The sequence below is a fragment of the Bufo bufo genome, chromosome 2 (assembly GCF_905171765.1).
Source record: "Bufo bufo chromosome 2, aBufBuf1.1, whole genome shotgun sequence".
NCBI classification, from domain to species: domain Eukaryota; kingdom Metazoa; phylum Chordata; class Amphibia; order Anura; family Bufonidae; genus Bufo; species Bufo bufo.
The window spans coordinates 380,771,124-380,798,304 of record NC_053390.1 but is presented as its reverse complement, the minus strand read 5'-3'; the positions used below and the strand labels follow the sequence as shown (position 1 = coordinate 380,798,304).

The window sequence follows — 27,181 nt, the reverse complement described above, 5'->3', positions numbered from 1 at the left end:
AAATGGCCGAAATGGCTGGAACATGAATTTCCGCCCAGCGAAGGATTAGAGACACCTCCCTCATCGCCGCCGCGCTGCGAGTGCCCCCCTGATGATTTATGTATGCCACAGCCGTGGCATTGTCCGATTGGACACGAACAGGGTGACCCTGAAGCAGCGAAGTCCAATGCCGGAGTGAAAGGAGAACCGCCCTCAGCTCCAGAACGTTGATCGGCAGTTTGGACTCTGATGGAGACCAAGTGCCTTGTACGGACCGAGGAGGAAACACCCCTCCCCCAACCACGCAGACTGGCATCGGTGGTAATCACCAACCAAGTTATCGGCAGGAAGGACTTCCCTTGGAGAGGGGTCCGTAACCACCAGAGGACAGAGGAGCGAACCTGGGGGGGGAGGGGAAAGTGCTGATCCAGACTTTCCTGGGACTTGTCCCATGCGGACAGAATGGCAGTCTGAAAGGTGCGGGAGTGATACTGCGCGTAGGGGATTGCTTCGAAACAGGACACCATCTGTCCCAAGACCCGCATGCTGAACCGGAAGGAAGGATGGCGGTGGGTCAGAAGGCTCCGAACCGACCGATGAAGGAGCTGGCGCTTCTCTGACGGAAGCCGAACCTCCGCTGCATCTGTATCCAGCAGCATCCCCAGAAAGATCAGTTGCCTGGATGGAACAAGAGCGGATTTGGGAAGATTGATAATCCAACCGAACCGGCGTAAGGTTTGTAGCGAGAGGTCCACACTGGCGGATGTCAGTGACAGAGAGGGTGCCTTGATAAGGAGATCGTCCAAATATGGAAGAAAAAAAACTCCCCTGGAACGAAGTAAGGCGAGGACAGGGGCAAGGACCCCACTGCAAAGCGCAGAAAGCACTGATGACACCGAGCGATTGGAATATGAAGGTAGGCGTCCTGGATGTCGATAGAGGCCAGGAACTCCCCTTTTTCCAGAGAGGCCACCACCGACCTGAGAGACTCCATCCGGAATCGCTGAAGACGAAGGAAACGGTTTAACCGTTTTAGATCCAGAATGGGACGAACCGAGCCTTCTTTTTTGGGGACCACAAAAAGGTTCGAATAGAACCCCTTGAATCTTTCTTCCATGGGAACCGGAGCGATGACCCCTTTGTCCAGAAGGGTGCGAGTGGCAGTAAAGAAATCGGCCGCCCCTTGGGAATCCCGGGGAACCCGGGAGCGAAAGAACCGAACTGGGGGGAGGGACGTAAACTCGAGTTTGTACCCGGAAGACACAACTTCGAGAGCCCAGGCGTCGGAGACGTGCGCCTGCCAGAAGTCCCTGAACAGGAAGAGACGTCCCCCCACCCGGGTGGGTGGGGGCGCACCTTCAGGTAGTGTTCTGCTTGGTCGCGGAAGGGCGAGCAGGCTGTGACTTGCGCCAGGAGGGCTGGGTCCGAAAAAAAGGTTTCTTACGTCTGTCTTGGACAGAGTTAGGGGATGGACCTGAAGAGGTGCGGGAGCCCTGCGGGAAGACCTGAAGCGAGAAAAAGTGGGACGGCCTCGAGTGGTGGTCCTAGTCCTAGATTGAGGAAGATGCGTACTCTTCCCCCCCGTGGCTTCGGATATGATTTCATCCAAGCGGGTCCCGAACAATCGAGAACCAGTAAAGGGAAGGCCAGTAAGAGACCGCTTTGACGTGGAGTCCGCCGTCCAAACCTTTAACCAAAGCTCCCTCCTGGCCGAAACGGCCAGGGCAGACGAACGGGCTATGAGAGCCCCCGCATCAAGGGATGCCTCACAGACGAATTTGCCGGCTTGAACGATAAGTTGGGCTAGAGCACGGAGGTCCTGAATAGGGACGTCGGATTCAAGCTCCTGATCCAGCTGAGAAGCCCACTCTGAAACCGCTTTTCCAGCCCAAGCGGATACAAAGACCGGCTGGAGGGCGGAACCGGAGGCTGCAAAGATACCTTTGGTAATGGCCTCTATACGGCGATCCTCAGTGGATTGTAAGGAAGAGCCATCAGCAACGGGAATAGCCGTGCTTTTTGCCAAACGGGCCACCGGGGGGTCGACTTTGGGTGGTGACGCCCAGTTTGTAATGCAATCCGCCGGGAATGGATAACAGATATCCAACTTCTTAGGCGGGGTAAAACGGGCATCAGGGCGGGCCCAGGCCTTGGAAACCACCGACGAGAAATCAGTGTGGAGGGGAAAAACTGCAGACGTCTGTTTATGGCGAAAAAAGGAAACAGTTTTTTTCAGAATTAGGAGGATCATCGTGAATCTTAAAGGTATCACGAATATTGTTAATAAGATGGCCCACAGCAGAAGCCAGTTTTGAAGGCAAGGCCGAGTCCATATCACAATCTGAATCAACTAGTTCCCCTTCAGAGGGCATATCCTGTATCGAGGAAGGGCCCGACTGAGAGCGCACCCTTGGGGGTGATACTGAAGCATCCGAGGATGATAGGCGCTCCGCCCTAGACCGCTTCTGGGGTTGACGGGCTCTGGAGGTGTCGCCTGGAGAGAGGGACTCAGACGGGTCAGCTAAGATAGCGGACCCGGAGGGCCCAGCAGGGGAAATATCCGGCTGCGATAAGGGCAATACCTCTGCAAGGCGGCCCACAACGTTAGAGAGGCTGACCACAGCCTGGGAAAGGGATCTAGCCCAGTCAGGGGGATCCAAGAGGCCAGGGGGTGACACAACAGATGGCGGACCCTGTAATGGGGCTTTGCAAGCCGAGCAATGCGGGTCAGGCTGCCCTTGAGGAAGGGGCGCCTTACATGCGGTGCAGGTGTGATACCAAGGACCGGCCGGCGCTGAGGGGTCAGACATGTTGGCTGAAGTAATATAAAAGCGTCCAGGCCAGAGGGGTGCAGAGCTAGAAGGGGTCAACAGTCCTACCAGGTCACAGTGGGAGCGGACGGCAACAGCAGCGGCAACACCTGAGGTAAAAACGATCCGTCCTGAGAGCAGGCTGGCACGAAGAGGAGGCGGGGCCAGCGAGGAGCGGGAAGAAGACGTCCGCACCCCCGACTGAATGTCTAACATGTACAGGAGAAGCGGAACGAAGCTCCGCCCCCCGCTGGAACTTTCGCGCGCGCGCGATTCAAACAAATATGCCGCCGAGAAAATATTGCCCCCCGACCACCTCCTTATACACCAGCGGCGAATGACACACTGGTAGCCGGCAAGAGAAGTCAGCCGGCAGCTGAACACAGCGGCAGCACTGGCCGAGATAACAAAAGGCGGCCCCAGATGGCCGCAGCACCTGAGGTAAACTTGTGCAGTAAACCCTCCCCCACAGCACCGCTCCGTCCTGCTCCACACACAAAGGGGGGAAGCCGACAGTAAGCCTTGTAATGTGACAAGGCTAGGCAGAGGGAACACAGAAGTTAGAACCCTAACAGAGGGGGGGGGGGGGGTTGGGTAGGAACGGCTGCATAGCCACCTCACCAGTCGACGTTTTCACCCTCAGTCCATCCAGCAGGGACGCCCCTTCAGCCACTGGCACCGAAGTGGCAGGAAGCTGGAGAGGGGCTTGCAGGCGGGCGACCCTTGTGCTGGCGGGATGCAGGGGAGCTGGGCTGCCCTGGTCCTCCTTTTCTTCTGTGGGGGAGGCAGCAGTGCGGATAGCCGGCACTGGCGCAGCTCAACCCCGGGAAAACAGAGAGGTCTTTGCGACTCTGTTGTCCCTGTTGAAAAAGGGAAAAAAGTTGAAAATAATAAAAAGAGAAAAAAATAAAATCTTTAGCAAAGACAGCTCTGCAGTGCAGAGAGTGTCTTGCCTCCTTGACACTAAGCAAAAAACTGGTAGTCGCTCGCTCCAGGCTGAGGGTATAGCTGCTGGAGGAGGGGCTTAACAGTCTTTCACTTAGTGTCACGGCTCCTATGGAGATGAGCTATACCCAAGGTTTCCTGTGTCCCCCAAGGAATTGGGCGAGAAAAGGATTTTACAGGTAAGCACAAAAATCCTAATTTTCTCGCTCGTATCATTGGGGGACACAGGAGACCATGGGACAGTCTAAAGCAGTACCAAGGGGAGGGAACAAAATCCAGAACAAAGCTAAGGCTGCCCATAAAGTCCCACTTTAAAATGCGGGGTAAGGATGCACAGGGACAGGAAGAGCATGAACCCAAAAGGCTACACAGAGTAAGGCCTCTTTCACACGGGCGTTGCGGAAAAATGTGCGGGTGCGTTGCGGGAACACCCGCGATTTTTCCGCACGAGTGCAAAACATTGTAATGCGTTTTGCACTCGCGTGAGAAAAATCGTGCGTGTTTGGTACCCAGACCCGAACTTCTTCACAGAAGTTCGGGCTTGGGATCGGTGTTCTGTGGATTGTATTATTTTCCCTTATAACATGGTTATAAGGGAAAATAATAGCATTCTGAATACAGAATGCAAAGTAAAATAGCACTGGAGGGGTTAAAAAAAAATAAAAAATCATTTAACTCACCTTAATCCACTTGCTCGCGTAGCCCGGCATCTCCTTGTGTCTCCTTTGATAAAGGACCTGTGATGACGTCACTCCGGTCCATCACAAGGTACGTCACATGATATTTTACCGTGGTGAATCACCATGGTAAAAGATCATGTGACGTACCATGTGATGACCGGAGTGACGTCATCACAGGTCCTTCATCAAAGGAGACACAAGGAGATGCCGGGCTACGCGAGCAAGTGGATTAAGGTGAGTTAAATGATTTTTTTTTTTTTTTTTTTTAACCCCTCCAGTGCTATTTTACTTTGCATTCTGTATTCAGAATGCTATTTTCCCTTATAACCATGTTATAAGGGAAAATAATAATGATCGGGTCTCCATCCCGATCGTCTCCTAGCAACCGTGCGTGAAAATCGCACCGCATCCGCACTTGCTTGCGGATGCTTGCGATTTTCACGCAACCCCATTCACTTCTATGGGGCCTGCGTTGCGTGAAAAACGCAGAATATAGAACATGCTGCGATTTTCACGCAAAGCATAAGTGATGCGTGAAAATCACCGCTCATCTGAACAGCCCCATAGAAATGAATGGGTCCGGATTCAGTGCGGGTGCAATGCGTTCACCTCACGCATCGCACCCGCGCGGACTACTCACCCGTGTGAAAGGGGCCTAAAGAAAACACAGTGGCTTAGACTGGGTAGAAAGAGGAAAGCCCAGTTAAATGAAGCCCAAGGGCTCGAGAGACTTCAGAAGATGTGGATAGCAGCACAGAATATCCACAAGAAGGATAAGTGCATCTGACGACTGAAGACAATGTCTGGAAGGTTCCTCTGGATATTGAGGATCAGAAAACTATGGTGAAAGCCCGGACTGGAAAGCCAAGATGTCTTGTATGACAATAGGCCACCTGATAAGGAAGAGTAGTGGATAGAGTATTCTGAGTCAGTGCAACACTCGACTCGCTTGATAGTAACCACAATATTCTGTTTTAGGGCCGACGCACTACATAATGAAGATGTGAAGTATGATAAACAACCGTGTAAGGTGGAGGCCCACCGGTGATGGAGGTATATAAATCCCACAAGTGTTGCGGGGTAACCCCTTCTCGGAGGACAGAGGCCGCCATGTTGGTGCTCAAAACCAGCACACAAAAATGAAGGTGATAATGTGGAAGTAGCCGCAGTATCCAGTGGTCGCACTCGTATTCCACCAGATGAGGAGTATAGGGCACTAGTAGGTACTGTCTTGCAACACCCCACCCGTGAAAGAGGAGGAATATGATAGGAGATATAGTATCTGGTGCTGTGGCGTAGTAGTCACAGTATCCAATGTTGGTGCAGTTACTTCACCCGTTAGTGTGATTACTCTAATTGTGGAAGGAGGTAATGCAGCAGGATGTACGGTAATGGTAATGCAACGTGCAGGACAGCATCTAGTGGTAGTGCAATTACTCCGCCTATGGAAGGGGGTAATGGGACCAGCTGTGCCGTAACCAGTGGTAGTGCAATTACTCCGCCTATGGAAGGGGGTAATGGGACCAGCTGTGCCGTAACCAGTGGTAGTGCAATTACTCAGCCTTTGGAAGGGGGTAATGGGACAAGCTGTGCCGTAACCAGTGGTAGTGCAATTACTCCGCCTATGGAAGGGGGTAATGGGACCAGCTGTATGGTATCCAGTGGTAGTGCAATTACGTTAACAATGGAAGGGGCTAATGCTACGGCAGGTACCGTATCCAGTGGTAATGCAACTACGCCACCTAAGGAAGGGAGGAATGCAATGGGGTAATGCGATAGGATGCACAGTATACATTGGTAGTGCAGTTATTCCTTCTATGGGGAAAGGGGGGTAATGCGACCGGATATACAGTAACCAGTGATAGTGCAAATACTCTGAATGTGGAAGGGAGGGTGGCATGATACAGCGTGTACCACATCCAGTGAATTGAAGGGAAAGCGCGAAGGAGTGACCGCATGAGGCGGGAGTGCACATGCATCAACTATAGAAGGGGTTAACTCTGTTTCAAACCCACGCTCAGCGCTGGCTAGCACCAGGGTTAACAGGGTTTTATTTATTTATTCTTTAAAATCAATAATTTGACATTTGATGCCCCACCCTCAAGTAGATGAAGAGACAGGAAGGGGTTACATTTTTATTATCTATATATGTAAAGTTGAAAAACCCAGTCACAATAGGTGCCGGCCTCACAAAGGTGGCAAGCAAGGAAGGGTTAACTTATTTTTTTCTCTCTTGAGGACTGTAGGCGGAGCTCAGCAGGCTCCTGAAGGAGGGGAATGTCTCGGCTTGAAGATTTGGCGCCCAGGGGCCGTGGACTTGCGTAGGAATGAGCCGGCCGGAAGTACTTCCGGGCCGGAACAGAGGACGGGACGAACAGCCGTGAGATGGCTGAATTCCGGATGAAGAAGCCTGGGATAGGCATACAGGACGCAGGCAGCAAGGTGCAGCGGTCACCCCAGGAGGGAATGTGACCGCTGGGAAATGCCACAGACGGCCTCAGAGGTGAAGGGGGTGGGGCCGCAAAGGAGAAAACCCAGGCTGGAAGGAAATGCAGGCTCAAAGGAGCATTTCAGTGGAATGGGGGAGGAAGAGAGTAATAGAGAGGTGGGGTGGAAATGACAGGGGGAGGTGGTGGGGATTATACTTACCCCCATCTTCCTCCTCTTCTCTCCACCCCCCCTTGGAGTGGAGGGGGGACTGCAGAAATACAGGTGACCAAATGGCTGGCGGGATGCAGGAGAGCTGGGCTGCCCTGGTCCACTTTGCCTTCTTGGGGGAGGTTGGGCGGTGAGGGAAACCGACACCAGCCTTACTCCCTGGGTAAACAGAGGCCCGGCGTCTCCGTTTCCCGTACCAAAAGGTGGAATAAAGTAAAATAAGAAAAGAAAATGGTAGCAGCGGCCATGCAAAAACAGGGAGGTCTTCCTCCTACAGACACTAAGCTAAAACTGATTAGCTCAGTGTCTGCAAGAGGTATATAGTTGAGAGGAGGAGCTAACACTTTATTTTGCCTAGTGTCGCCTCCTAGTGGCAGCAGCAGCTATACCCATGGTCTCCCGGGTCCCCCCCAAATGATACGAGCGAGAAATTCCCTTTTTACTACCCTCTTTTTTACCTTGTTTCTATAGTTTGATTATAGGGATCTACAACTCCCTATCCCCTCTAGTAACCTGACCTTCAAGACACTGCTATTATATAGCAGCAAAATATTTACTGTGATACCTGCCACTTATCATTTATGTTCAAGGGAGCCAAACCTACCTTTGTGGTCATGGAAAGAGGTCGAATTGCAGAGAAAACAAACTTATCATATATGCAAATAAGGATTCAAGTGCCCAGTGGGCGGTCCCAACCCAGACAGGTGCTCATACTCCCCTCAGTAAACCCTGCTCCGTGCCTTCCCCCTTGGTCTTGATTGACATTTCCACTGTTGCCAGTGCATAAGAGTGTGACGGGGACAATGCCGAAGCCATCAATCAAGGGGGAGGTGCTGGGCAGGGTTTACTCAGGAGATAGATCAGCTACTATAGTCTCAAGTTATACTGTATTTGACAATACTGTATCATCATTAAATATATATGGGTTCATTTATCAAACTGGTGTAAAGTAGAACTGGTTTAGTTGCCCATAGCAACCAATCAGAATCCACCTTTCACTTTTGACAGCTCCTTTGGAAAATGAAAGGTGGAATCTGATGGGTTGCTATGGGCAACTAAGCCAGTTCTACTTTACACCGGTTTTATAAATGACCCCAATAGTAATTAAACTTACCTGTGAATGGATCTGCACCAGAAGGAATAGAAGAGGAACTTCCAGGGATATAGCGGCCTCCACCTATGAAGAAGGATTAAGCATCATTTGTTTTATAAAGCCACAGAAGTATAGCTATTTTAGGCTTCCTTCACACATGGCGCATGCATTTACCATTTATTCACGGTGGGGTTTATGTATACTTCAAACAAGCGTATTTTCAGGTGTTACTCTAATATGATTAAGAGGAAAAACCTCAAAAATGCCATGGAGCATGCAGTGTTTTATTAAAGTTGTCAAAAATGCACAAACGAAACCCAAAAATGCCATGGAAAAATGTTTTGCCTGTAATGAATTTCATAATTCACTACAGACTTTAAAGAGAACCCGTCAACTAGACTATGCTGTAGTGAGAGACCCACTGATCAGTACTCTTATAGTACTGACATGCAGAACCCCTGGGAGAGGAGTCCGATTAGGCTGTCCCTGCCATTCCCCGTCTCCGGTGGATGACTGGCAGGTTAAACTAAATGCACAGTACACAGTAAAGATGGCAACTGTTTGAAACCAGCCTTACTATGGTATCTAAGATGGTCTTGTCATACCGCACCACCAGGACTCTTTCAGGAATATGCAGCTTTTCATGATGAGAAGAGACCGTTCATTTATGCTAACTTCTTTCAGAATGGTTGCTCATTGCTGTGGATACTACTTTTGATCAACTTAATTCTATACAATTTTTTTATGTACTTGCCCTACATTTCCTCCATTACAGCAGAGTTTCGCATCAACTAGAAGATCTTTGCAATTGTACTTTTCCCATTCCCTTCATATACTCCCCTGTCAGTAATAACAAAATTGTACAAAAAGACAGACGACTGTGTCCAACAAGACCTGCGTCTTCATACCCTGCACTTGTGAGTCACCAGGCTACGGTTTGTAAGATCCCCATCCAGTTACTAGGGGTGGTCAACTGCAACATAAAGAGAGCAATGGTATTTACAGTATTTCACTAAAATTTACCAGTGAATGGATCGGCAAACCCAGAATTTGTCGCCGTTATAGTCTGTCCAGCAGTGTTGTCAATGATGAATTTTGCAACTTGATCCAAGAACATAGCGTTCAGATCATTTTTCTGAAGGAAGTTGTGAGCAACCAGCCATGGATCTTCTGTAACATTATATGGCAGTTTGTAGGAAGGCCCAGATTCATTCACATCAATTGTGAACACATAGTCATACTCCTATAGTCAGAGGAAGATACAGATTTTCTTCAGTTTTTCTGACAGTACATGATACCAAATGCCACTGATGAACAAATACTAATGGGGTCATTTATCAAACTGGTGTAAAGTAGAACTGGCTTAGTTGCCCATAGCAACCAATAAGATTCCACCTTTGATTTTCCAAAGAAGCTGCCAAAAATGACAGGTGGAATCTGATTGGTTTCTATGGGCAACTAAACCAGTTCTACTTTACACCAGTTTGATAAATGACCCCATAAATTCCTATGAAGCTATATAGACTATGGAATTAAACAGGTAGTATGGTTTGCAATAACCAGTGTAGACAGATCCAGATGTGCAGTTATGTGCTGTGTAATTAGTAAGAAACTATACAACCCAATCAGAAATCCAGTTAAAATGACTTTCTGATCGTTTCTGGAATGAAGAGACTCTACAGAATTCTTAGACTTGTGTGTTACTGTAAGGGCTCATTCACACGACCGCAGGCAGTCCATGCCTGTATATACAGGCACCGGCTGCACGAATCCCGTATCACGGATGCATAGCCATTGACTTGAATGGGTCTGTAGTCCTCAAGATACAGCATGGTGCGGAGACATTGATCGGAAGCCCACAGAAGAACTACGAAGCACTTCTTTGGGCTTTTGGGGCCGTGCATCCGCACCACAAAAGATAGGGCATGTCCTATCTATTGCGGATCGCAGACCCATTCAAGTGAATGGGTCTGCGCCGCAATACGGGATTCGCACGGCTGGTGCCTGTGCATTGCAAACCGAAATTTGCGGTACGCAGCCCACAGTCGTGTCAATGAGCCCTTAACCTGACATAATATCCTGAGAAAATGACGATCAATTGGAATGGAAGTCTATAAGCTGTGCCAAAGGGGGTGTGATTTTCTCCTTTGTATCTATGACATATCAGAAGATCATATTTCACTGGATTTTCCATTTATGTTAGTAACAGTAAATGATGTCTACGTACTTTTCCTTCAAATAGAACCTTTCCAGATGTTTGCTGAGTGGCTCCAGAAGAGCCAACAACATCCCCAATCTTGATCCAGCGTCCTTCACTAACACTCCACTGGTAGGCTTCCACTTTGCCATCTTCGTTCACCAGACGTGTCTGTCCATCTTTTGTGCCTATACGTGTAACAGAAAAGAATGGTTTCAATGCTTCCGTGTAATAAAGAAGGTATGAAATAAACCACATTAGATATGGATAAAAAGAAGTGCAACCTCACCAGGCAACAGAGTTACATCTGCTATGGACAATATAAGCAGGTGTCGTCCCTACAAGAACACCAGCTGACTGTTGGCATCTTGCCAAGCAGACTGTATATTCTTGTAAGAGCAAATACAACCTATGCATAAACTTCGAAGTAAAAAAAATCCCCAGCAATAGATGGAGTTCCCTCTATATATCCCATTTCTACAAATGCACAGTTTCTATTACACTCCAAACATAAAGGGGGAGATTTATTAAAATTCTGATTCCAGATTAGTTTTTTCAAAGAAGCTCTGTATTTACCAGGTTCACTGAGATGCTCTTTTCCGGGAAGATCCTCTATTTTAATGTCTCCCAGGTCACCGGTTTTAGGATCAATAACTGCCTGGGACAGTTCATCTTCAAACGCCTGGATTTCTTCCGCGCTGGCCATGCGTTGCTGGGACTCCGTAAACACCCGGATAATACCATCACTAAAATAACAGATGCAGAGCACATTTAAATTAAGTTTGTACGTGATGTAAATGCTGCACTTCTGCTGCTGTGGATCTGCGTGCAGCAATGTACCAGCAACGTGGAGGAGATTTAAGTGCATCAATTTATGCTGCAGGTTTCACACAATGCATATGGTAAAACCCACAGGTAGATTTTGCCATAGATTTGGTGGGGACTTTTCTGTGTGTGACCATACCTTTAGAAACTGCAATATCACCTGATACTGTTATATTCGTTACATAATAGCATAACAGAAATCATTCATACCCTCATACTCTGACACTGTTACCCCAGCACACCAGACTCTCTCCACCATCCAAACTTTCAAAAGAACCTGAAAACTGACCTCTTCAGGAGAGCCTACAACCTGCAATAACACCGATGGCCCTATACTACCATCTGACCAGCATCTACCCTCACCTTCCCTCTTCTCTTGTAGATTGTAAGCCCACGTGGGCAGGGTCCTCTCCCTCACTTAGTCCATGCTTATTGTACCTGTACTATGTAAACCCCTTTTCATATGTACAATGCCATGGAAATAATAGGATTTTAAATAATAAAAGGCATGTATATTTATTAGAAATTGCTGACACATTTGCTCCCAAATCCATCCTTAAAGGGGTTGGCCACTTTCTGGTTACTGCTGACCAATGTGTTTGTAAGAGGATTATATGGCACTTACTAATATAGCCTTTGTTGAAATTCTACATTATTTTCTATATTTCATAAGGTATGCTCCCTTGTTTGCCAAGTCCTTTGTGCTGTCCACGGAGGACCTGTCCATAAGATGGCTGATGATGGAGGGTTATGTGACCAGGCAAATCACCTCCATGTGATGTCTCTGCCATTCAAACACTGCACCTGCACTAAACTCCCAACAGAACAAGTGCAGGCGGCAGGCGCAGTGTATATGAACAGAGGAGACATCACATGGAGGCGATTCTACATGATAAATGCCAACGTATACTACTGTATTTACACACACAAGTGAATTTGCAAGGTTCCCCGAGATGCTCTTTTCTGGGAAGATCATCTATTTTAAGGTTTCCCAGGTCACCAGTTTTAGGATCAATAACTGCTTGAGACAGTTCATCTTCAAATGCCTGGATTTTGCTGAGGAGCAGCCAATTGTCAGGAAGGAAGAGTTCCTTCCCGACAATCGGCTGCTCGTTAAGTGAAGGCCATTTCCATGCAGTGATCCCCTCCTCATCCTCATCCAGCTGCATTGTTTCTGGACTGCAGATGGTTGTTTAGACAGCACAATCTGCCGGCCAGAAACGATCATTTATGTGCCTGCACTAACTACAGGATCACCCGATAAATGAACGTTTTGCTTGTTTATCAGGTGATCGGCAGCACCGAAATCCAGCTTTACTAAGATCTGACCTTTGCTAAGGGCCTGTTTCTTTACTTTATATAACTGCTGCTGTATCTGTTTTATCACCGTCTATTATTCATATATTCACTTGTTTGAGCCTATTTATTATTCCAGAATCCACAGTAAAACACTGGAACAAAGTCAATACTTTATTACAGTGTGCACAGCTTTCTATCCTACAATATCTTAAATGACAGGAAGTGATGTAAACTGTAATAAAGTATGGCTGTGCGTTCATGCAGCTGTGCATGCACATCCACCTTACTGCTGTTCCTCTGGTAGACTGAACCTAGGACAAACAATTCAGAATGTGCGTGCCTCATTGATATTGCACTGGTAGACAACTTGCACGTCACTGAAGACATCCCTAATGTGCATGTACCTTGATCCCACAACAATGTCTTGATTCTCCAAGATACAGCAGCACCACACCGACTGCGCAGGTAGGCGAATTGTCTGAGTACATTCTCCTTTCCTCCAAATTCGCATGGATCTGTCCTCTCCCGTAGTCACAAAATCTAAAAATTATAAAATATACTGTACCGTCACTGTATAGAAAAACAGCATATGTTTTATACTATGTTTTACATTTAGTCATATTACTTCACCCACGTCTGTCATTTTAATACACCACAGTGCGTTAAGTTAGAACATGGCTATAGACTGTAGAGATTGAAGGGGACATCGAACCAGGAAATGCTTTCCAGAAAATGACAAAGTGTTGCCCAAAAGCAATTAATACCTTTAATGAATTAAAGGTATTTTATACCTTTTTCTTACTGATGATCTATCCTTTGGATAGGTCATCAGCATCTGATTGGCAGGTATGAATGTACGAATTCAGTGAATGCAGGAGAAGGTGGACCAAAAGGATAAACCGGAGAGGAAAACGTAACGTACATAAAAAAAACAATGGGGGAGATTTATCAAAACTAGTGTAAAGGAAAACTGGCTTAGTTGCCCATAGCAACCAACCAGATCCCACCTTTCATTTTCCAAGGGAGCTGTGAAAAATGAAATGTGGAAACAGATTGGTTGCTATGGGCAACTAAGCCAGTTCTACTTTACACCAGTTTTGATAAATCTCCCCCAATGTTTTTATTGCATGCATACTGCAGTAAAACTTTTTATGGGATAACCCAATTTCATAGTATGAGGCTATATTCACACGACCGTATGAATGGGTCCGCCTCCGTTCTGCAAATTTGGCAGGGGCGCAAAAACTAGATTTTTGTACTTACCGTAAAATCTGTTTCTCTTCCGTTGATTGGGGGACACAGGCTTGGCCATGGGTATAGCTGCTGCCACTAGGAGGCGGCACTAAGCACAAAAGTGTGAGCTCCTCCATCCAGCTATACCCTTCCTACAGGGAGTAAGCTAAAACAGTTGGTGAAAGCAGTATGAGAAGCAAGAAAAAACTGAAAAAAATAAAAATATCAAACTCAGAACCACGCAGGCCACAATAAGGCCCGTAAAAAAAAAAAAAAAAAAAAAAAAAAAAAAAAAAGAGAATGGGTTGGAGCTGTGCCCCCCAATGAACAGGAGAGAAACAGATTTTACGGCAAGTATAAAAATCTAGTTTTCGCATCCGTATCGTTGGGAGACACAGGCTTAACCATGGGATGTTACAGAGCAGAAACTAAGAAATAATCTTCCGTCCAATCAGAGAACCGCCGTCTGGAAAACTCTACGCCCCAGAGAAGCGTCAGAAGATGCAAAGGTGTGTACTCTGTGTGTACACGTAGGGAAACATGAACCAACCTCACAAAATCATGAGGGTGTCGTACGCCAGAGCCATGGGATCCTTGGACCGCGCAATGAAGTTCTCGACCTTGTGGTTGAAGTGGAAGGCCATGAGATCCACGTCCGGCTGACCCCACCACTTGCAGATGGCTTGAAAAACCTGCAGGTAAGGAGCCCATTCGCCAGGATTGAGACACACCCGGCTGAGGAAGTAGGCAATCCAGTTGTCAACATCGGGGATGTGAACTACCAACAGCGTCGGAACATGGCTCTCCGCCCAGGTGAGAAACAGTGCCATCGCTGCGGGGCCCCAGGTGCGCCCTGGTGATTGAGGTACACCACCGCTGTGGAGTTAACTGAACTCGAACCGGACGTCCCCAGGGGTGTTCAATCCAATGAAGCAGAGAGAGATAAATCGCTCTCAATACCAGAATGTTGATAGGGAGGTAGCGTTCTTCGCGTGACCACACACCTTGAACGGATAGATTTTCTATAACTCCCTCCCAGCCCCGGAGGCTTGCGTCCGTTGTCAACACCGTCCAGCAGAGGGGAAGGAAAGAGCGGCCCGGTGGGTTGGAGCAGGAAGACGTATGAGTCGATCCAGGGAGGCTGGGGATCGGTCCCAATTGGCCAGAATGGCTAGATGAAGAGTCCTGGTATGGAAGTGAGCATAGGGTACTGCTTCGAAGGCAGAGACCATGTGACCTAGAACCCTCATGCAGTGACGAATGTGAAGAGGACAGGCCCGCAACAAGGGAAGAATCTGAAGACGGAGAGTGGATAGCTTCTCTGGGGGGCAAGAATAGGCTGGGGTGGATAAAGACATGACTTTGCCCGGTTCAAGATCCATCCAAAGCGTTCCAGGGTGTCCAGGACAATACGCAGACTGTCTGCAGTTTCCAGGAATGACGGACCCTTTATCAGGATATCGTCCAAATATGGACTCTCTACTATACCCCTGGCATGGAGCAGAGCCATGACCGCCACCAGAATCTTCGTAAGGGAGGGCCACAAACTGTTAGTGAAAAGGACCCACTGCAAACCGGAGTAGGGTTGAGCGATATACCGGTATCACGATATACCGCGGTATTAAAAAAACGGCGATATGGCGATATCGCCGTTTTGTAAATACCGCGGTATTTCGTGACGTCATAGGAGCGGTCATGTACGCTGACCGCTTCTAAATCTGCGGCCGCCCGCCCCAGCATGAACCGATACAGGACATTTGCTGAGTACTTCTACTCGTGCAAATGTCCCCGATACCTGCTGGCCGCTTGCGGAGGCGCTCTTAGCAGTTCGGCCGGCGTGGGGGAGGGAAGGAATTCTGTCACTCGCATTTCCTGCACCCGACCTCTGAGAGGACGCTGTGATCAGCGCAATTAACCCCTCAGGTGATCACAGCGTCCTCTGAGGTCGGGTGCCGGGAATGTGGGCAGTGCCCCCCTCCTCCCTCCCTCCCCAGTATTAATCATTGGAGGCCACAGGGTCGTCGTCCCATCATTGCTGGCAGTGGGCCCCCCCTCCTCTCTCCCTCCCCAGTATTAATCATTGGAGGCCACAGGGTCGTCGTCCTCCTCCTCCCCCCATCATTGGTGCCAGTTTGCAGTTCCGATCGGAGTCCCAGCAGTGTAATGCTGGGGCTCCGATCGGTTACCATGGTAGCCAGGACGCTACTGAAGCCCTGGCTGCCATGGTATGTTAGTGAGCAGCATTATACTCACGTGCGTCGTGGCCGCCGGTCGCTCCTTCTTCTGTCTGTGCGGCGCATTGCTAAGGCTTATAGCATTAGCAATGCGCCGCACAGACAGAAGAAGGAGCGACCGGCGGCCACGACGCACGTGAAGAAACCTACGCTTTTTCGACTTGTTGAAACGCGCCCTGTTTTGTGGTAAATGAGAGCTCTTACCACCTGTAGTGTCAGAAATGATCTCATCCAGGCATGTGCCAAAAAGTCTGCTGCCGGTAAAGGGGAGGGCCGTCAAGGCCCACTTTGAGGCCACTAAAAGGGCTGAAGAGCGGGCCATTAGTCTGGCCATGTCCAGAGAGGCTTCACAAATATACGAACTGACAAGGGAGAGTTTCAGGGCAATACTGGAAAGTTCCTCCGAGGGATCCCCCGAGGAGAGACCCTGACGTAGTTTGTTTGCCCACTCACCCATAGCTTTGCTCACCCACGTAGAGTCAAAAACCGGGCGCAGTGCCATGCCCACTGCTTCAAAGGATGATTTTGCAAAAGATTCCAGTTTTTTATCCCTGTGATCAGAGAATGAGGCCCCATCCGCCATAGGCAAAGTGGTATGTTTTGCCAAGCGGGATACTAGAGGGTCGACAATAGGGGAGGACGACCAATTCTTAGCCAAATCCTCCGGAAAAGGATAAAAGGACATTTAAGCGTTTTGGCAAACGTCTGTCAGGAAAATTCCACTCCTTGGAAAGAGAGGAATCAAAATCCTGGTGGTTAGGGAAATATTTTGGGCGAGCGACGGGAACGCCTGAAGTATTTCCACAATGGCCTTGTTGGTATGGGAGATGTCCTGTACCATCTTTGACAGGGAGCGCGCCCACTCCGGTTCCATCATGGGCTAGGCAGTAGGGGAGACTAGGTCAGGGGGCGAGCCACTTGGCGGTGGAGCAGAGCACAAAGAGCAGAGGGGATCTAACTGACCGGATGAGAATTTTGAGCAACAAGAAGCACAAGAAAAATGGCGCATAGAAGTGACCACCTACTTTGGGGCCTGGGATCTGGGCTCGGACAGTGAGCGAGTACCCTGTAGTGACAGGTAGCGGGATGAGGGGGGGTAGGTTAGACCCTGTAGTAAGGGGAGACCGAGCTAACCCGGCAGCTTGCCCGGAGGTGCCTTGTGCCAGAGTCCCGCAGAGGTCCTCCTGAAGCAGGAGGTGGGCAGAGTGCAGAAAGAGCACCAAGAATTTGTGCCAGGATACAGATGGAGGGGGAGCAGGGTGAACTGCATGCCCCACCCCCACGAATGGAGTCGGTCCCCGGCGATAAAGAGGGGAAGCACTGTCCCGATTCATCTATCCTTCCTGAAGAGGTCTCCCACCCCCGTCAGTATAGCAGAGCTGCCGCTGCAAGCCCCGGCCGAACAGAGATGCCGGTCGGGTAAAAGTACCCGCGGGGAGCCGGAGCGGGAGTAGGTTGCAGAGAAGCCGGGGCCTCAATAACAAGTGGTCCCGGTGGAGGACAGGGCCGGGAACGCCGTGACAAAGAGAAAAGGCGCTGTAGAAAGAAGGGCATTGCACACCCAAGAAGCTTCCTCCCCCTTCCCCCCCCCCCTTACAGGAGAGTGACGGATGGAGGGGACAAGGCCTCAGTGGGGGTCATTCACATAAGGTAACCTGAGGAGGGGAGAAAGAGGAGGAAGGGGGGTTTGGGGGCCAAAAATACTCACCTGTCTGGCGTGTTCTGCCCCCCTGGTTCCAGCCGGGTCACCACCTTCGGTGTGCGACCCCTTGGGGAGGGCTGCTACACTGGAACAGAGGGGACTTAACTTGGGCGGCCATGGTGACCTGCAGGCTGGCGGGATGCAGAGCATTTGGGAACCTCTGGTCCCCCTTGTCTTCTGGAGAGCGGGAACGAACAGCAGTCTTAAGGACCCCCTGGTCTCCCCTCTCCCGGGTGGGAACACAGGTAGCTGGAGCTGCCTGTAACCCAAAGAAGAAAAGAAAAAAAAAAAAAAAAAAAGCAGGGAGGTCTGCCTCCTACGGACACCAAGCTAAAACGGTTTTAGCTTACTCCCTGTAGGAAGGGTATAGCTGAAGGGAGGAGCTCACACTTTTGTGCTTAGCGTCCACCAAGGTCAAGCTTGTGTCCCCCAATGATACGGATAAGAAAGATAAAGGAGAGTTCCGTTCCGTGGCCCACAATAAATATAGAGCATGTCCTATTCTTATCCGCAATTTCGGACAAGAATAGGCAAATTGCTGAACACACAGGTCCCGGTATCCATGTTTTGCAGATCCGCAAAACAATACGGTTGTGTGAATGTAGCCTTAACCCCTTAAGGACCGGGCCATTTTTTCATCTTAAGGACCAGACTGATTTTTGCAAATCTGACTTGTCACTTTGTGGTAATAACTTTAACACGGTTTTACTTATCCAAGCCATTCTGAGATTGTTTGCTCATCACATATTGTACTTCATGACAGTGGTAAATTTGAATCAAAATATTTCATTTGTATTTATAAAAATTAAATACAAAATTTACCAAAATTTTTTAACAATTCGCCACTTTCCAAATTTCAATTTCTCTGCTTTTAAAACAGATAGTTATTACTTTACATTTCCCATATGTCTACTTCAAGTTTGGATCATTTTGTGAATGCCACTTTATTTTTTGGGGACGTTAAAAGGCTTAGAAGTTTAGAAGCAAATCTTGAAATTTTACAGAAAATTTCAAAAACCCACATTTTAAAGGACCAGTTCCGGTCTGAAGTCAGTTTGTGAGGCTTACATAATAGAAACCACCCAAAAATGACCCCATTTTAGAAACTACACCCCTCAAGGTATTCAAAACTGATTTCACAAACGTTGTTAACCCTTTAGGTGTTCCACAAGAATTAATGGAAAATGGAGATGAAATTTCAGAATTTCACTTTTTTGGGCAGATTTCCATTTTAATAATTTTTTTCTGCTAACAAAGCAAGGGTTAAAGGGCTTCTGTCACCCCACTAAACTCATATTTTTTTGTGTACTTATAATCCCTATCCTGTGATATATCTATACATTATGTTATTAATCATTTTCGTTCAGTAGATATGTCAAAAAACATACTTTTATAACATGCTAATTACCTGTCTACCAGCAAGTAGGGCGTCTACTTGCTGGTAGCAGCCGCAAAAAACCGCCCCCTCGTCCTGTTGATTGACAGGGCCAGCCGCGATCTCCTCCTCCGACTGGCCCGGTCAGCATTTCAAAAATCGAGCGCCTGTGTTGATTCGGCGCAGGCGCTGAGATAAGGAGGCTCGCCTCCTCAGCACTTCCTCAGTGCTCCTGCGCCAATGATGTCCCCGAAAGAGAAGATGTCATCAGCGCAGGCGCACTGAGGGAGTGCTGAGGAGGCGAGCCTCCTTATCTCAGAGCGCCTGCGCCGAATCAACACAGGCGTGCGATTTTTGAAATGCTGACCGGGCCAGTCGGAGGAGGAGATCGCGGCTGGCCCTGTCAATCAACAGGAGGAGGGGGCGTTTTTTGCGGCTGCTACCAGCAAGTAGACGCCCTACTTGCTGGTAGACAGGTAATTAGCATATTATAAAAGTACGTTTTTTGACATATCTACTGAACGACAATGATTAATAACAATGTATAGATATATCGCAGGATAGGGATTATAAGTACACAAACATGAGTTTAGTGGGGTGACAGAATGCCCTTTAACAGCCAAACAAAACTCAATATTTATGGCCCTGATTCTTTCGTTTACAGAACCACCCCATGTGTGATCGTAAACTACTGTACGGGCACACAGCATAGCGCAGAAGGAAAGGCACTCCATATGGTTTTTGGAGGGCAAATTTCACTGGGATAATTTTAACTTGCCATGTCACATTTGAAGACCCCCTGATGCACCCCTAGAGTAGAAACTCCAAAAAGTGACCCCATTTTGAAAACTACGGGATAAGATAAAAGTTTTGTTGGTACTATTTTAAGGTACAGATTTTTGGTTGCTATATATTACACTTTTTGTGAGGCAAGGTAACAATAAAATTATTTTTTGTTATTTACAACATTCATCTGACAGGATAGATCATGAGCTATTTTTATAGAGCAGGTTGTTACGGACACGGCAGTACCAAATATGACAACTTCTTTTGGTAGTTTATTTCAGTTTTACATAATAAAGCATTTTTGAAAAAAAAAGAAAAAATTTTTGCGTCTCCATATTCTGAAAGCCATAATTTATTTATATTTTTTGGGCGAATAATTGGGCCCTAATTTATTTTTTGGTCTTATGTAGGGGCAATTTTTTTTCAGTATGGGATGATGGTTTGTTTGGTACTATTTTAGGGGGCATATGACTTTTTGATCGCTTGGTATTACACCATTTGTGATGTAAGGTAACAAAAAAAAAAAAAAGGCTTTTTTTTACGATGTTCACCTGAGGGGTTAGGTCATGTGATATTTTTATAGAGCAGGTCGTTACGGACGTAGCAATACCTAATATGTATACTTTTTGCTAATTAAGTTTTACACAATAACAGCATTTTTTTAAACAAAGAAAATCATGTTTTAGTGTCTCCATATTCTGAGAGCCATCGTTTTTTTATTTTTTGGGAGATACCCTACCTAAGACTATCATTTTTGCGGGATTTAGATGACAGTTTGATAGGTACAATTTTGGAGGGCATATGACTTTTTGATCGCTTGCTATTACACTTTTTGTGATGTAAGGTGACAAAATGGCTTTTTGACACAGTTTATATTATTTATTTATTTTACGGTGTTCACCTGAGGGGTTAAATCATGTGATATTTTTATAGAGAAGGTTGTTATGGACGCAGCGATACCTAATATGTATATTTTTTTTATTTTTTTTACATTTAACACAATAAAAGCATTTTTAAAACAAAAAAAAAATAAAAAATCATGTTTTAGTGTCTCTATAGTCTGAGAGCCATTTTTTTTTTTTTGGGCAACTGTTCTATGTAGGGACTCATTTTTTGCGGGATGAGGTGACTGTTAGATTGGTACTATTTTGGGGGGCATACCCCTTTTTGATTGCTTGGTGTTGCACTTTTAGTGATGTAAGGTGCCTATCGGACGGGGTGGATCATGTGATATATTCATAGAGCCCGTCGTTTACGGACGTGGCGATACCTAATGTGTGTGTTTTTTCATTTTTTTTTTTTGTATAAAATCAGGGGAAAGGAGCTTTTTAACCTGAACTTTATTTTTTTCTATTGAAAACACTTTTTTTTTTTAAACTTTATTTCTGTCCCACTCTGGGACTTCAACTTTTGGGGGTCTGATCCCCTCTGCAATGCATTACAATACATCTGTATTGTAATGCCTTGACTGTTATTGGATTACACTAACAGGTTGCCTAGGAGATGGGCCTGAGGCTGGATCTCCTGGACACCCATAGAAGGCAGGTCCCCATGCCGTGCAAGGCATTGGGCAGCCTCTGCCCAGCATCGGGCTGCCTTGTCACACATCGGGTCCCACGCCACAGCAGCGTGGGGACCCGATGCACTCCTTCACCCGCAGCTCCTGCACCCGCCCGATCAGCCCACCGTGTATTTACGGCTGAATGAGTTCTGGCACAGCATCCCCCGCCGTACATGCATGCCATTTTGCGTTAAGGGGTTAAACTACAACTGCAGCATCTTTTACTGTGCAAAGTAACTACAGTCTAGATTTTACAATATCTGTTAACACATCTAGATATTTCCTACCTTGAGAATTTGGAAAGAGACATATGCTATATATATAATTGGTGTGGCCATAGTAGATCTGCAGGCACTCTCCGGTAATTAGCCATCTCCTTACACTGGCATCATTGGAACAAGAGAGAAATTCAGCCTCGTTCAAGGCTGCCAGCCCTCGAACACAATCTTCATGCCCTACAAATCAAAAATGATGTTATTCTCTATAATCTATTATGCTTTTAGATGTAAGATCTCATCACCTATTACAGAATTTCTCTCCACATAAAACTGATAGGAAATTCTATGGTCATAAACTTCAATGCATCAGATCACTGGATTTTAGGGGCATACTGGAGAATGTAGTCCCTTACTACTAGCTCCTGGCTACAGCACTACTGGCACAAGCAATTCAGGGTGAAAGCGCCATGGTGTTGTTCTAGGGCTCCAGGGAACAGCATTTGTGTACAGTGTACCGATTTACTACTAGATAATCATTTGTAAACTATGTCAAATACAATCAAATATAGTTTCTATATGGTGTTGCTTTATCATGAGGCACTGAGAATCTGGGCGGATATACTGAAGGGTAACCAGTCTCTTTAGAAGATGTTAGAATGTCAAAATGCTACATAATTATGATGTTGTCTCTCCGTTTTGGTTCCTTTTAATACATTTTTGAGAAAATAAAGATTGAAGCTAACAATAATAAAAATTAGCAAAATGTCCAAAACTTAATGTTTCAATTCCTTACTCTGAGGTCTTATTCACAGGTCTGGGAAAAGATAAAAAAAAAAAAAAAAAATCTGCAATTTTAACTTTATTTTGTGGGATTTATTTTACAGCATTCAAAGTGTGGTATAAATAACATGATAACCCACAGAATATAGTTTTCTCGCTCGTATCATTGGGGGACACAGGACCGTGGGTATAGCTGCTTGCTGCCACTAGGAGGCGATACTAGGGCTGACCGGTGACGCTTATTCCACCGCTCTGCCTCCCACAAGAAGACAAAGTGGACCAGGAGGGCTTGACCTTCCTGCTTCCCCCAGCCATAGGGCCACCTGTTGCTGCCCTACAACCCGGTCCCTGTCACTTGTGCCAGGGACTGAAGAGGTGGCTCTGCTGGTCCATGTCAGAAGGGTGAAGAACACAGATGAAGGCAGGTAAGTATCCTCAGCTCCCCCCCCCCCTCATGGTCCCATGCTACTTCTGGGTGTCCTTAGGCCTCTCCCTCAGTTTTACGCTGGAGGAGCATGCTGTAGCTCCTACTGTACAAGGGGCATTTGCACCTCCACTACATGCTAGGGTTCCTACTGTACAGTCTCTTCATCAGATGGCGGTTTCTTCTGGCTCTGAAATTGGTATCCTCTACGGTGTGGCCTCCTCCTCAGCTGGAGTATGGCATTAGCATTACTCTTGTGGCTTCCCTTGTATGGGCTCCTCAGGCGGTGTATTGCATTACCAAGAGATTCTGTAGAGTGCCAGTCTCTATGGCAATGGGCTTTTGCCCTGGCCTCTTAATGCTCTACAATACTGTTAATTGACCGTTGCTCTGAAAACTGTTGTTCTTGTGTCGTCAACTCGGGCTTTGTATTGGCGTAAATGCCATAGCTATCAGCACCTTACTTTGGGTGCGCTCTACTGGGTAGCTTAGTCCCTGCGGCACTCGTCTACCACTACAGTGATACCTTTCTTCAGATATGATTACTGTCTGTGTCACCTCAAGCCGATGGTGGTTATTCCTTTCACTGCTCATTCCGGGGGTGGACTACGGGTCCCCCCACGCCGGGTGTCTGTCACGCCTTGCCACCACTGGTAGGGGTTTCGTTCCTGGAACGGAACACCTTTTCTTTCCTGTCCTTCCTCTAGCTGGATGGCTGACCATCTGCCCCTTCGGTCTACTCGACCGGTAGCAATGGGTTGTACGGCTATGGAATCCGGGATCTATTTTTTTCCACGAAGAGTATTCTCTTATCTTGGTCATCTGCCCTTCCAGGCAGTGTCTACGCATGGTCAATATATGTCACTTATGGGGCTTTCCATCACCGGTGATGCTCACCTTGGTTTTTTGCTTCTACCTTTATCCGAGGTATTGGTTCTTTGGCCTGCAGTTGAGCATGCCTGGCTCAGGAATTTTTTCTTTCTCAGTAGTTTCTAAAGCAGCTTCTCTCGCTAGAAGTCTTACCACAAGCCCGATGGCTCTAGGGGCATTAGTCTACCAATTTACTGCTTCCTAAGGGGTGTTCTTTTAACCAGAGGAGGATCCTGCGTACCTGGATTTTGGTTCTGCTTCCACAGTTGTGGCCAGCAGCCGGCTTCGTCCCGACGACCTGTGGATCGCTGGAGGAGTTTCAGTGAGAAACAAGCCCTCCCTTTGGAACGACTTCTCCTTTTTATTTCTAGGAAGGGGGCATTCCGGGTGACGGGATCTTCCATCCGGCGGCTTTCCGAGTTGATAGCGCCTTCTTGTACGTACATTTTTCCTTTGTCATCTGCATCAGGCAGTGCTCCGCCCAGTATCTTCTTTCTTGCAGAAGGTAGTCGCCGCTTTCCAAGTCATTTCAGACATGGTTTTCTCTCCTTTCTCCCTCGCATTTTAAAGAGCGGGCTCTCCATCAGCCATCTAATTTGGCCTCTGAGATTTGCTGGTCCATATCTAGTGTTTTCCGCTGTACGGACTTATACCTGGTTCTCTTGGAGGTCCTTGTCATAGCTGACGACTTCCAAAGGGATGTTTTTCCAGGGATGTCTGCCTGACAGTTGCTTCCTAGGATGTGGCACCGCCCAACGGAGTTATGGCCTGCCCGACCAGCGGTCGGCACTTCTCGGGTTCATCTACTCCAGGCATTGCTTCTAGAAGGCAGCGTCTTGGTCTTCCGGCACGTTCACCGAGTTTTACCGGGTGCTTTCCTAGGCATCGACGGATGCTGCTCCGGGCATCAAGGTCTTGCAGGTGGCAGCGGATAACACATCCTCGAGGGCGTTTTTCTCCATGGGCGTGTGATTTGTTTCCCTCCCCGTGGACTGCTTTAGGACGTCCCACGGTCCTGTGTCCCCCAATGATACGAGCGAGAAAACAAGATTTTTGTGAACTCACCTGTAAAATCTCTTTCTCGCGTAGTTCATTGGGGGAACACAGCTCCCACCCAGTGTTCTGTTTGCCGCAAATAATGGCGGTTGGTGGGCCAGTATGGTCCTCAGTTTTGGTTCAATCCGACTGATTGGTTGTTTACCGTATGTTTTTTTTTTGTTTGTTTTTTCTCCTACTCCTATTGCTTGGGCACAAACTGATATGCTCTCTCCAGGCTAAAGGGGGTATAGCCTGCAGGGGAGGAGTTATCACTTTTCAGCCTAGTGTCGCCTCCTAGTGGCAGCAAGCAGCTATATCCACGGTCCTGTGTTCCCCAATAAACTACACGAGAAAGAGATTTTACAGGTGAGTTTACAAAAATCTACAATTACAATGATGGCAAATTTATATATTGTTTTTGTTTTGTTTTTTTTATAGTTTTTTCTCTTCTCCCTACAACCTGTCAGCTCCCTCACTGCCCCCATCCTCTTCCAGGCTTGCTGAGATCACAGTCGGCTGAAGGGGAAAGGGTTGCTTTAACTCTTCATATCGTAGGCTGGGTAGCAACTAGAGATATGGGACTGGTCTTGTTTGAAAGCTGACAATCTAAGCTCAGAATCACAGCATTATCTCCTCAGATATACAGGTTAGAAATTGGGTCAGGAGTGAAAGCAGCTAAAACCCGCTATTACTTGCAGCTGCTATCACTCCAACCTGAATTCTAACAGCTATATCTCCCGATGTAGAGGTGATAATGCTGTGTTTTAGACTCTCAGCTTTCGAACAATACATACCTCAGAGAAAGACTTATTCCTCATAAATATGAGACAACCATCAAGAACTGACAAGTTAGCAACACATACCTGTGTGATTTTTTTTTTTTAAGCTTGTATATTTCACTTACCTACAAAAGTCCTCTCACATCGACCTGCCTTCCACAGCTTGATGGACCTGTCAGCTGAGCCAGTCAGCATCAGGCCCTGCTCTGGCAAAATTTTCACTGCCCAAACAGCAGCAGTGTGGCCCTACAAAAAGAACTGAAACTGAGCTTTCATTGGTCAATATGGACAACATATGGACACCTCAACAGAGCCAAATACCAGAGTTCATCACAAAATACTGCCCCAAAAACTTCTAGTGGCCAGCCGTGAGCAGGGCTCAGGCGGCCCCCTGGGCATCGGCCCACCAGGAAATTTCCCTGTAAGGTCTATGGACTTGTGAGAAATGTTTTAGACTTTTTTTTTTTTTTTTTTTTTTTACAGTCAGTTAGTTCCTGTCAAGCTGTTAACTAGTGTTGAGCGAACTTGTGTTTTAAGTTCGGCGTCTAAAGTTCGGGTTATCGAAGAATCGAGTTATGGATTCCGCTACCACGGACCATAACAGAATTTAGAATCCATAACGCGATTCTTCAATAACCCGAACTTTAGACGCCGAACTTAAAACACAAGTTCGCTCAACACTACTGTTAACCACTTCCTGGCACAGTTAATTTTCAATTTTTGCTTTCTGCCATCCGAGAGCTATATATGAGATGGCAAAGGAAGCCCCCATCTGTCTAACCACTATTGAACAGGACACCTAAAACTGTCAGAATCAGAGTTATCTGTGGCGCTAGCTGCAGCAGGTAGGTATCGCCCATATAACACATCCAATGCATGCAGTGTATTGAGAGCACTCAGCATCTAAGCCTAGACCATACATTCCCTTCTGATTTCCAACGTACATATATGGCAGAGAACGGGAAGGGGTTAAAATGGTACTCTGAAGATTGCTGCATTGTAGGGATCAGCAACCTCCAGGAACTCCAGCTGTAGTGAAACTACGACTCCCAGCATGCATACTTGCTGAGCTGCTCTTGTAACTCCCATAGAAGTGAATGAAGCACGCTGGGATTTGTAGTTCCAGGACAGCTGGAGTGCCTGGAGGTTTCTGATCCCTGTTGCAATGTATCTGTGTTTAGAAAAGATGAGTGATACCAAAGATTGTTGTCACTGCAGTTCACAAGACAAGTGCAGCATAAAAAGGAACAATTTACTATTCATGTCTAAAATCAAGACCATGAAAAAAAAAAAAATAATAATAAATAAATAAATGGGCCAGATTTATAGCAGTGACTGATGCTGGATGATAAATCTAGCGCACTTTTAAACAGTCTACTAGGCTTGAGCGAATCAAGATTCGGATCAGAGATCCGAAGTCGATTCGTTCAAACACTTCGTTTTAATTCTGCAGGAAGACCTCTCTCTGTACAGCATTAAAATGTATTGCCTGTGTGTATATAAACTTAGTTTCACCCAAAGTCGGGCAAAACTTCGGTGTATTCAGTATTCATTTCTGCATCTTTAAAAACATTTAAAATTAGGAATCTGAAGATGCAGAAATAAATAACGAATTCATTTGCCAAAGTCTCACGCGACTTTGGGTGAAACGAAGTTTGGCTCCACGGAGCCAATACATTTCAATGCTGTACGGAG

At 47.0% G+C, this 27,181-nt stretch overlaps 1 protein-coding gene across 2 annotated transcripts in view; it reads right to left on the bottom strand.

The window, feature by feature from the left end:
- The window catches only part of PLAA (phospholipase A2 activating protein), a 47,966-nt gene that overhangs the window by 10,859 nt on the left and 9,926 nt on the right, over positions 1 to 27,181 (bottom strand). For both annotated transcript variants that reach the window (XM_040417180.1, XM_040417179.1), the window contains exons 4-10: positions 25,612 to 25,732; positions 21,665 to 21,832; positions 12,891 to 13,026; positions 10,939 to 11,108; positions 10,393 to 10,550; positions 9,189 to 9,408; positions 8,187 to 8,249 (exon numbers count right to left, since the gene is read on the bottom strand). In XM_040417180.1, the coding sequence (XP_040273114.1) occupies positions 8,187 to 8,249; positions 9,189 to 9,408; positions 10,393 to 10,550; positions 10,939 to 11,108; positions 12,891 to 13,026; positions 21,665 to 21,832; positions 25,612 to 25,732 (1,036 nt within the window). The remainder of the gene's footprint in view (positions 1 to 8,186; positions 8,250 to 9,188; positions 9,409 to 10,392; positions 10,551 to 10,938; positions 11,109 to 12,890; positions 13,027 to 21,664; positions 21,833 to 25,611; positions 25,733 to 27,181) is intronic.